At 33.3% G+C, this 12,245-nt stretch overlaps 1 protein-coding gene across 1 annotated transcript in view; it reads right to left on the bottom strand.

The window, feature by feature from the left end:
• Nucleotides 1-12,245, bottom strand: part of TTC23 (tetratricopeptide repeat domain 23) — a 102,691-nt gene that overhangs the window by 41,322 nt on the left and 49,124 nt on the right. Inside the window, 1 exon segment of the mRNA XM_031955516.1 lies at nt 10,216-10,393. Within this exon segment, the coding sequence (XP_031811376.1) occupies nt 10,216-10,393 (178 nt within the window).

Below are 12,245 nucleotides of genomic sequence, written 5' to 3'. Positions count from 1 at the left end.
TGATCTTGTAGGTAGTTGAGAGCACTGAGATTTATTGAGTAGGAAGTAGACATGGTTGGATCTGTCCTTTAGAAAAACCACTCTGGTAGTTGAATGGAGGATGGAATGGAGTGGGAAGAGACTTAAGTCTTTCCAGTACCTTACATCATACTTCCTCTCACAAAATATGCAATTTAGTGACAGTGACCTTCACACTTTTTCTTCACATTCCTTCTACTTTTCAGCTCCAGGTATTTTCACTGGTTGTTTCCTGTGCCTGGAATGCTTCTCCTACTCATTTTTGTTTCCTACTGTCCCTGACTTTCTGAAAGTCTCAGCTAAAATTCCACCTTCAAAAGGAAGCTTTTCCAACTGCTCTTAATTCTAGTGCCTTGCTTTTGTTAATTATTTACTATTAATCTTGAATATAGCTTATTTGTACATCTATGTTTGCATGTTGTTTCCTCTATTAGATCATTAGCACCTTAAGAGCAAGTACTGGTGTCTTTCCCCCTCCCCCACCTTTTTTTGTATTTCCAGCTCTTTTCATAGTACCCAGAACACAATAAATGTTCTCTCATTCCCAAAGCCATCAAAATGATTTTCCTTAAGCACAACTTGATCAAATCACTCTTTTTCATATAATACTAATATACTAATATCCTAGTGGGATAAGACCTCTAGAGATAAACTCCCTGGTTTGTTTTTAAGTCCCCCAGAATCTGGTTCCATCTTTTATTGTACATTATCCCCTTTTTCCCGTTCTGCAGTCTAGCCAAATATATTTTTTCTGCTCCTCATATGACATAATATCTCATTTTGGGGACTGATACTAGCTATCTTCCCTGCTTAGTATGTAATCTCTCTTCACCAGACTGCTGAAATTCTTTACCTTCTTTAAGACTAAGGTCAAATATCACTCCTAAATTAAGCCTTTCATGATCCCCCAGCTGTATCCAAATTAGCCTTGTATTTGTTTTGTACTGTGTGTGTGTGTGTGTATGTGTACATGTTATCCTTTCCACTAGAATTTAAGATCCTTTGGGAATGGGTCTGTTTCTTTTTCATCTTTGTATCACTAGGGTTGAGCATAGAGCCTGGCACAAGTGAGTGCTTAATAAATGTTAATTAATCAACTAATGATAATAAGCATAAGCACATGGAATCAAAGAACTAGCGTAACTTAAAGGTCAGTTAGTAAACATTTTTCACATAAGAAAACCCTAGCTGAAAGCAGTTGTGACTTGTCCAAAATATTAAGTGACATGGATAGGATTTGAACCTATATTCATCAAATCCACTGCTTTTCTCAATATCACTCTGCCTGCAAGGTTTTATGAATCCAAATTCAAGATTCTTTCCACTGAACACTGATCCATTACTGACCTTACAATATTTAACATTCACTTTATAGACACACTCTAGTTCTTCCATGTAAAGTGCAATGTAGGAGATTTTGGCTTCATTTTTGGCAAAATATGATACAGCCCATACCATGACCCCATACATCTGAAGTCAAACAACCTGATTTAAATTCTATTCTGGTTAAAAAAAAATAACAAAAATAATGATAAAATTAATCTAGAGAAACAGCAGGTCAAGAACAGCAAGGGATGCTGGAAAAATTGGAAAACCATATGGCAGAAACTAAGCATTAACCAACATCTAACACTTACACCAAAATAAAGTCGAAATGGATTCATGATTTAAACATAAAGGGTGATACTATATGCAAATTAGGAGAATAAGGGATAGTTTACCTCTCAGATCTGTGGAGAAGGGAGGAATATATAACCAAAGAAGAATGAGAGAACATTATGAAATGCAAATTGGTTAATTTTGATTATATTATATTTTAAAAATTTGTAGAAACAAAGCCAATGCAGTCAAGATTAAAAGGGAAGCAGGAAAATGGAAAAAAATGTTTTACATCCTAGTGTTCTGATAAAGGTCTTATTTCTAAAATATACAGAGAATGACTCAAATTTATAAGAAGACATTTTGCAATTGATAAATGGTCAAAAGATATGAACAATTTTCAGATGAAGAAATTAAAACCATTTCTAGTCATATGAAAAAAGGCTCTAAATAACTATTGATCAGAGAAATGCAAATTAAGACTAAGGTATCACTGCATACCTCTCAGATTGGCTAAGATGACAGGAAAAGTTAATGACAAATGTTGGAGGGGAAGTGGGAAAACTGGGACACTAATACAATGTTGGTGGCATTGTGGACTGATCCAACCATTCTGAAGAGCAATTTGGAACTATGTCCAAAGGGAATAAAACTGTACATACCCTTTGATCAAGTAGTGCCAACTGGGTCTATATCTCAAATAAATCATAAAAGAAGGAAAAGGACCCACATATGCAAAAAGTGTTTGTAAAAGCTCTTTTTTGCAATGGCAAAAAATTGGAAAATAAGGGACAGAGAAGATCACAGAAGACCATACCATTTTTTCCCTACATGGAATTTTAAAGGTTTTATAGGTACAAAATCAATGGAGTTGATATTAAAAGAAAAATAGTTAATACATGTGGGGGGAGTGAAGAAAAACCAAGTTTTTCTGATGAAAATTTTATACAATATATGAAGAATGATTCAAATATTTTAATAACAAGAACTCTCCAATAGATAGGTAAGTGGTTAAATAATATGAACAGGTAGTTTTCATGTGAAGGAATATGAACTATCCACAGCAAAATAGAAAAAAATATACAAATCATTTAGTAAGTAGAGACATATAAATAAAAGTTACTCTGAGGTTTTATTTACCTCAAATTTCAAGACAAAATGGAAAATGACAGTTTTTGTAGGTACTGTGGGAAAACGGCACACTAATGTTCTAGTAGTAGAGATGTGAATTGATTTAATCCTTCTGGAAAGCAATAAAAAGTGTTTTCCCAATCACTAGAATGTACATATACCCTTTGATCTGGTAGACCTATATGCCAAAAAGATGAAAGAAAGCAGAAAAGGATCTGTGTGTATACATTTGTGTAGTAGCTCTTTTGTTATTGCAAACAACTATTAAGCCAGGGAGTGACTATCTACTGAGAACTGGCTGAACAAATTATTATATAAAAATATAATGTACTCTACATACAAATTAAATAAATAAAGTGACAATAAACAGTCTTGTATTCCTTTCCCAATCTTAGGCTGCATATATGTTGCTCAGGAAACAAGATGATCTTGTATCCTCATCTCTTTGAGTATTTGCCACATTTTGCTGTGATTCACATAGTTAAGTGCTTTAATGTGGTCAATGAAGCAGAAATAGCTATTTTTCTGGATCTCCCTTGTTTTGTCCATAATCCAGCAAATGTGGGCAGTTTGGTCTCTAGTTCTTCTGCCTCTTCAAAAACCAATCTTTCTCTTCTCCTAAATATACATTCACATATAGCTCAAGTCTAGCTTGCAGAGCTTAAGTACAACATTGCTGGCATATGAAATGAGCATAACTGTTACGTAATTTGAACATTCCTTGGCATTGCCCTTCTTTAGAATTTTTTCCAACCCAGCAGTCACTGTTGAGTTTTCCAAATTTGTTGGTATATTCAGGGCAGCACATTAACAGCATCATATTTTAGGATTTTAATTAGCTCAGCTGGAATTCTATCACCCACCCCACCCTCCACTAGCATCACTATTAGCAATGCTTCCTAAGGTCCTCTAGACTTCATTGTCCAGGATGTATAGCTCTAGATCAGTAACCATATCACTATGGCTATCTTGATATTAAAATCTTTCTTGTACAGTTATATGCATTCTTGCTAGCTCTTCTTAATGTCTTTTCCAGATGTTACACCATGACAATCTGGATTGGCAGATATTTAAATAAGTAAGTGCGTTAAGATTCATTTCATCTTCTCCCCATTACTTCCTCATTGGGAGATCAGGAGTATTACTCAGGTGAAAAGATTAGACTACAGAGGTATAGTAAACTAGAGTTCACCTCAGAAATTAATTTGAATTTAAGTTAAGTGGATGGTGGTTGAAATTATAAAGATACAAGAGTATGAAAATTCAATTCATAATAGAATTGAGTTTAGGAGTGGAGGTAATCACAACATAAAGGCTTGGCCTTTAAGCAAGTTTCTCTGGAATATAGATAAAGGTTGAAGTTAGAAAAGTAAGGAATATGGACTTAAAAGACTTAAGAAAATATTAAACCCATGTTAGCTTAAGTTCAAGATAGAATTAAAATTATTTTACATTTGAAATACTAAAGAATTATGACCAATGCAATGATGAAATTCCAGAACTGATGATGAACGATGTTCTCTATCTTTTAGTAGAGATGAGAGAAGCAGAATAAGACATACATTTTTAGAGATGGATAATTTAGGAATTTGTTTTACTTGACTATGCACATTGTTTTTATTTTTTATGTCAAATTGTAAAGGAAGTTGGGGAGAGCAGAAGCCTATCAAAAAGATGTCCAAAAAATGCATCATTATAGCATTTTTAAATGTAGAGAACAGAAGGAAAACCAGAAGGAAATACAAACAAGCAAGATAGGTTTGAAAATCATGTCTTGAATTTATTATATACTTAAAAGAAAAAGCTAAATATATGTAATATTCAGTTTCATATGCAATCCTCTTTTCTGTTCCATTTTGTATTTAAAAATGCTCAGTTTTTTGGTGTTTTGTTAGATCAGCATTTTAAAAATAAATTTAAAATGTTAAAAAAAATTGTTATAAAGAAACGGATTTATTTGTATTGGAAAGGACTTCAAGTCATCTAGTCTCACCCCTTCATTTAAAATTTAGGAAACTTGGGGCTAGAGAGATTAAATGATTTTCTGAAAAGCAGGTAGATAATAAATACCAGAGCCAGGATATGAATAAAGGTTCGGAGGTTATAGATCCAAGTATCAGTTTTTAAATAAGTAATTATTTAATTTAATTAATAAGTACTTAAGCTAGAGTCAGGTACTATGCTAAGTCCTGAGGATACCAAAGCAAAAGTAAGATAGTCTTTGCTCTTACAGAACTTACATTCTAATTCTAATACAGGATACAACATATGCATATATGCATAAGTATATCCATAACTCTATGAAATAAATACAGGGTATTTTGGGAATGAACTAGCACCTGATTAGGAAAGGCTATACTAGAAAGTGCCATTTAAACTTAATCTTGAAGGAAATCAGTAGTTCTAAGAGGCAGAGCTGAGAAGGGAAAGAACACTGTAATCATGAAGGATAGCCTATGCAAAGTTATGGAGAGAGAAGACATGCATTATTCAGAGGAAGGATTAGTTAAATATAGTCAGATCATGAAGATGTTCCACAATGTGGAACGAACCCAGAAAAGTAGGAATGAGCCAGGTTATGATGAGATTTAAATGACAAAGTGAGGAACTGATATTTAATTCTAGAAATAATAGAGAGGTCTTTTGTTGAATAGGGGAAAGAAAAAGTGCATGACATCACTAGATTTTAGGAATATCACTTTGGCAGCAGTGTGAAGAAGGGATTAGAATGGGAAGAAATCAGAGACAAGGAGAACAATTAGGAGGTTATTGCTTTAGCTTCCTATGAGAAATAAAGAGCTTTTGAAGTCTTTCCATTGTATTCCATATATGTGAACTTGGGAAAGTTTCATAACTTTTATGGGATTTAGTTTTCTCATTTATTAAATTTGGAGATTAAACTAGAAATTTAATCCTATGATTTTCTACTAAGATACTGAAAAGTATACCAAATAATATATATCAAGAGAAAAATTAAGATGAAAAGATGCCAATTTGGATGATAAATTCATGTAGAACCTTAGAATTTTAAGAGATGGAAAGAATCTTGTAGATAATTTAGTATAAATTCCTTATAACACAATTAGAAAATAGAAATCTAGAGAACTAAAGCATCTAATGTTATGGGACAGAACTTAAAACAAAGGATTCTTACAAGGTACTAAGTCAGTGGAATTGATAGAGACAATGGTTATCTAATTTAGTATGGTTCAGTATGATAGATTTAATCTTACAACAAATAATGGTTGCTTAGAGATATAATGATTGGTTTATACTCAGGGTAGAGCATATAAACTAGAAGCCTCATCCAGGTAGATTCAGAGATTCACAGAGCCAGAGAAGACAAGCGGACAGAAGACTGGAGGCTGGAGGCTGGAGGCTGGAGCACAAGCCCTTGGACTTAAATTCATTCATTTCATCTCACATCACCTTGGTAGCAGGCTTTCCTCCTTCCCTTCTCCACTGAAATCAAGACTCTGGAAGGCTTCCAGAAAACTAGCTGAGCCCCAAGTGAAGGAGATAGGACTATGAAGGAGACAATAAAGGATTTGGACTTTAACACCTGGCTGCACTTGTGGTGATTACTGAACTGAAATGAAGGCTGCTCCCAGAGACCCCCAAAGAAACTGAACCAAAGAAAACACTACAATCTAAGATTTAGAAAACTAGGTCTCATGACTTCCTTCTTACTGCTTCACTAAACCATGGTACCTTTCATTTATCTGGTAAAGTACTTGCAAGTGCCATCCAAATTAGGGCATTTGCTAAAAAAATTTTTTTTTAAATAGACATGCTGAGAGATTTTAGGATAAGTACTAGAGGCTTAAGTATCAGTTTACAAACTGTTATGTCATTATGAATACTTTATCAATACTTGTAGAGAAAAAATAATTTTCTTATACAATGAATTCCAGAACTCCTCAGTATTTCTAACATGAAACATAGGCTAACCCCTACTTTGAGGCTCCCTCAGAAGCCACAAATCTCTGCTGTGATGCCCTGGAATCAGTTGGACAGGCAGTGGAAATTTCTCTTAGGCCTATTCCAGGATACAAAGAATGCCCTTTACTCTTATGAAATCTATTTTCACTGGTCACAAGCTAGGAGAAATTATTAGGCAGGATTATCAGACATGCCCAAGGTCTGATAATTTGTGCCTAAGTGACTCCTGAAAATGCCATTAAACTCTTCTATTCTATAACCTATTCCGTGGAGGGATATTTGACTAGGAAAAGACTGGCAGAGACACTTTACACATAGATCTCTTGTAGGGGTTTGAGCTATCTTTTTATATCAAAGTCCTGCTTTTTGACAGGGGATTGTTCTCAGATCCTTGTTAAGAAAGGATTGGATGTCTCTCAGTTAGTCTGGTGAGATCCTCCTTTCTGAAAATTGCTTTTGTATTAAATATAATTTTAGCTCTCTAGAGTAATCTCCTTCATGGGGATCTTGGGTACTCTCTTTGCTTGGCACCCCACTTTTAATCATCATCCCAACCTTAAGTGGGTTTTTTGTCCTTACATAAGTTTTAAAAGGACTTTTGATGAAGGTCTCTAGAAATTGAGATCTCTGGATCCCCAGATTCACCCCCCACCCCTTCTCCTTTGAATTGTTACTTCTGGGTTTTCTTTACCGACTGAGTGCAAGTTCAGATAATGATAATGAGTATAAGAGATAATGTAATCTCTATTAAAAGAGATGAAGCCTAATTAACTCTTTAAAGAAGTCTGCTCTGCCTGGTATATTCCATCTTCAGGGAAGGTATAGAACATTGCCCAAGAATGAGGTTCTCCCTCTAAGAGCTCTCTCTCTGTAATTCTCCCTGGCTCAACTTTTTGGCCAAACTACAGGCTATACAATAAGCTTTCTCTAAACATTTTGAAGAGCCTAACAAAAGAAATGCTTCCAAATGGAGACCCCCTTTTCTGTCCCTACATCTCTACTTATTACATTTGTTTTCTTCTAGGTTTAGTAAATTCACTTTCAAATTATCAGCACAAACAGCTATAACTACCAGCTTCATGGATCTAAGAATTCACTGGTAAATTCACTTTAATCAGCTCTTGACCCACTCCCAAACTCAGCACTCTCTAAACCATCAAACCCTATAAGGAGGAATCAGGTCTATACCTATTCCCAGTGGAAAGAAAGTTCAGAAAATGAGATCATCACCCCATCCCCCAAAAGACTTTGTGCCCCCACTTGTTAGAGGTAAACTTAGGATCCAGCAAAGTACAAAGTGACTTTGTGCTGATCTATGTTATTTTGCCCTAATAACCAATTTTGTACCCCTGTGGTGTCACCAAACTTTGGTTTCAGTTCATCTCTGTAATATTCCCACCCCACACTCTGTATTTCATACCCAGCATTTAGACTATTTAACAAGTCTCCGTGGATTTGGTCTCTAAAGTTTCAGCATCAATCTGATAGATCCCCATTTGTTCAGAAACCCCCAACCCAATTTTCAAAAGATTAACAAATTAAAAGAGTTGGGAAATAATGAGATCCCGAGTAGTTAGGATGGTTGGCAGAGGGTATTGAGGGAGGAGGAAGAAGCATAAAAAGAACAATATTCCTTTATGTGCATTTAATAAAATGCACACTGACTCAGAGTTTGGAATCCTTTATAAAAAGAAGGAACCACATTGGGCCTTTATTATATATATACAATATTTATGTAAATTATATAATTATAGAAGTATATATAAATACATATAAATATATATACAAATTATATAATTTACATATATAACAAAAATTGTATCCTTACTAAGTGTTTCATAATTAGTGTTCAAGTTTACAACACATTTCTTGTATTTTTCTAATAGAATATTCCTTGAGGACAGGGATTGCTTTGGTATTGTTATGTTTGTTTGGGCCTAGTTTAGTGTTTTACACATGGTAGAGGTTTTAAAAATAAATATTTATTGAAATGAATCAAATTTAAAATGTCTTTCTCCAAAAGGACTTGTAAATTTTAGGGATTTGCTATTTAAAAGCTTATTGAATTTGATTATAAAGTGTAGTAAAGGTGAGAATGAGACTTTGGGAATTAAACTGGGATCATCCCTTTAAGACTTAAAAGACAGGAGGAAAAAATATAGTCTATAGTTCTCTCTTCCACATCATGACTTTCCACATTGTGGTTTCTATATATTATGGATTGGCTTAAGAAATTAAATAGGAATTGTGGGGAAGGTTTCAGAAGCCACAGATGATACAGAGCTTATATCTAAATACTTAATCCAATTTTACAATAAAATACTGTAAACATACCATTAAAAAAAAAAAAAAGAAAAAATTAAGACTTCTTATCTGGTATGAAGAGAGGGCCAAAATATTTTACCTGGATTTTCCAGATCACAGGAGCACTGCATTGCACCCCTAGCCCCTGCAATATGGAAGGGATAACTGTACTGATATGGCAGAATATGTAGGGTATGACAAACTTTTGCAGTACTCTATGGGTGGTCACTACCAGTCACTTCATATCCAAATGAAATAACTGGACCTATTATTCTTATGATCACAACTTTTTAATTGAATATAAAATTATCAGAGAAATACATTTTTATTTTAAAACATTGTTTAATGAGAATTCAAAGACATGAAGGAATGTTGTGATAAAAAAGAAATATTATTAAAAATCCTAACACTAAGAATAGAATTCAACTTATGGAGAGGAATAACTATAGATGAGCATGACTATTAATGTTCCAAGTTAATGTGTAAAAGAATATCTGGCAAATGTAGTTTATAATTTTAATTTTATATTTATTATGATGTAAAACTTTAATGCCTTAATCTTAATACTTAATCTTTAAAAATGTTCTATGAAAGCAGAAACATTTCCCATCTTTTACTAAATATATAGGGATTCAAATCAATTTAATTAAATGCTATTTATCAGTTGCATATATTTTGTAGATAACTGTGCCAAACACTCCAAGCTTAACTTTCTTCAATTATAAAATGAAAGGGTTGGACTAGAAGACCCAAAAAGTCCATTCCAGTTCTAAAATTTTATGAATTTAATTATTCCTAACATGGTGTGATGATAAAATTATATATATTTTAAACTCCATTGTAATTCAATAATCATGTCTTGAGACTCTCCCCAGTACAAAGTGACATGCTAGGAACAGCTATTCTGTATAATTCTTTGTGAACCTTTGTGATGGTATAGTGGATGAATTTGAACTTTAAGGCAGTAGTCAGAAAGAACTAAATTTGAATTCCACCTGGTATACTTCTGACTTGTGCTGACCATAGTCTCTTGAGTCATAGTCTTTTTATCTATAAAATAATGTTCACATCACAAAAAGAACTATTATGAGAAACAAATGAGATATTGTATGAAAAGTTTTATAAATCTCAAAGTGCTATTCAAATGTCAGCTTTGGACATTATAACTACTTTAACTACTATGCTTAAGATATATACTTGACAGTAATTTATGCTCTTTACCTGTACAAGATGGTCAACTGCTGCAATATAATTTCCCAGAATCTGTTCAACACCTGCCATCTCCTTCAATACTGGGATACAGTCTTGACTATTTTTACCTTTACTACTCTCAGTATAGTTCAGAGATTCTTCATAGTAGGATAAAGCTTCTTCTGATTTCTTTTGCATCTGGTACAGCCTAAAAAATTCAAAGTAATAAATCATTTATTAAAATGAAAACCACTGAAAAGAGTTTTTTGCAAAAAAGCTGTATAGTGGTAGGCTAAGTTTTCACAAGTTAATGTGACAGTGTGGAAATATTTCCAGAATTACTCATAATGAGAAGCTGTCATGTCAGAATATATTTCTAAATTCAGTAACACCATATCCCGCATGGCTATAATAAAGCATTACAAATTCACTTTTCAAAATTTTCAAGGACAATTAGTAACTTTTTTTAGCAAAGAATTCGTAAAGGCACAGAATTTATCTTGGTTTATTTGTTCTTATTATAGATCTTTTACTAAAACAGAAAGCTATAAAATGGGTAATTGAATCATGCATAAAGTAACATAATGTAATAAAGTAATGAATGTATTGAATTAAAATTTCTGGTTCAATTTAAATACTCAGCATTTATAGTATGATTATTCTAAAATTTCAAAACAGTTGACCAGTTTTAGTGAAATTTAGTATCTAACTTACTAAAAAGTTTTAAGGTAGACTTTTAATTTGTGACTCAACTAGCCAACTTGAAATAAAATACTAAATGGAAACACCATTTGTAATCTTATAAATATTTCATTCAAAACTGATGTATTTGAAGCTAGTAATAAAACTAAAAAGATATGGTTCAATTGACCACTAAATTTAAAATTATATAGCTTATTAAGGGATATCCTGACTCTGGATTTCTTATCTTCCATAGCAACCTGAGAGCAATGTTTAAAATTAGTGTTTTTGACAGTTTTCTAAGGAAGAAAAGGAGTTTTTAATTTGAGGGTCATGAACTTGTTTTTCTAAAAAGAAAAATTTAATAATTATAATCCAATATAACTGATTTCCTTTGTAATCCTATGTACTTTATTTTATGCTTTTAGTCAATAAGCATTTGTTAAGCACTTATTACATATTAGGAACTGTGCTAAACAATAAAGACACAAAAAAAGGCAAAAGACAGTTTCCATCCTCAAAAAATTCACAAATTAATGGGAAAGATCATAAACAAGTAAACACACCAAACAAACTATTCACAGTATAGCAGAAAATAATTAATGGAGGTAAGGTACTAGAATTAAGAGGGATTGGGAAAGGTTTCCTATAAAAAATAGGATTTTTGATGGGGCTTGAAGGAAGCCAGGGAAATCAGGAGACAGAGATAAAGAGGAACATTCCAGGCCTGGAGAATAGCCCGAGAAAATTCCCAGAGTTAAGAGATTAAATAGAACAGCAAAGCAGCTAGTATTATTGGATCAAAATGTTATTCTCTGAAAGGGGTCTATAGGTTTTACCAGATTGCCAAAGAGGCCTATGAGACAAAAACATTAAGAATCTCTTGCCTTTGAATCTCTGCACATTTCATTTTAATCTTTTAAGGCTTTTTTCCTTAGATTTATAATTTTTAGAAAGCATTGTAATGTATTGTGAATTGTGGACTAAAAATTAATGGCTCAATTCAATTAAACTCACTACATAGTTATTAGAGATCAACTGTGTTCATGGCAGAATGTCAAGCTTTGAAGATACACATTAAAAAATGAAATAGTCACTGCTTTTCCCAAGAAGTTTATCATATTTACAAGGGGATACCTAAATGCAGGATAATTAGAGAGAGGAGACAGCATTAACTTATTGGGGAGCATTAACTCCCCATTAATTTATTAGGGAGCAGACTTTGCAGATGTTGTGGCTCTGGACTAAGTCTTGATGGACTTTAAAATGTGTAGATGAAATGACCAAGATGAGGCTGATGGAAATGAGACCAGAGCACATCTCAGGCATAGAGGATGACTGGGAAGAGTGTGCAGAGGTGAGAGATGCATATTCAATTC

The sequence above is a fragment of the Sarcophilus harrisii genome, chromosome 2, assembly GCF_902635505.1.
Source record: "Sarcophilus harrisii chromosome 2, mSarHar1.11, whole genome shotgun sequence".
NCBI classification, from domain to species: domain Eukaryota; kingdom Metazoa; phylum Chordata; class Mammalia; order Dasyuromorphia; family Dasyuridae; genus Sarcophilus; species Sarcophilus harrisii.
Note: the sequence above shows the minus strand (reverse complement) of the source record. Positions and strands in the feature narration are given on the sequence as shown.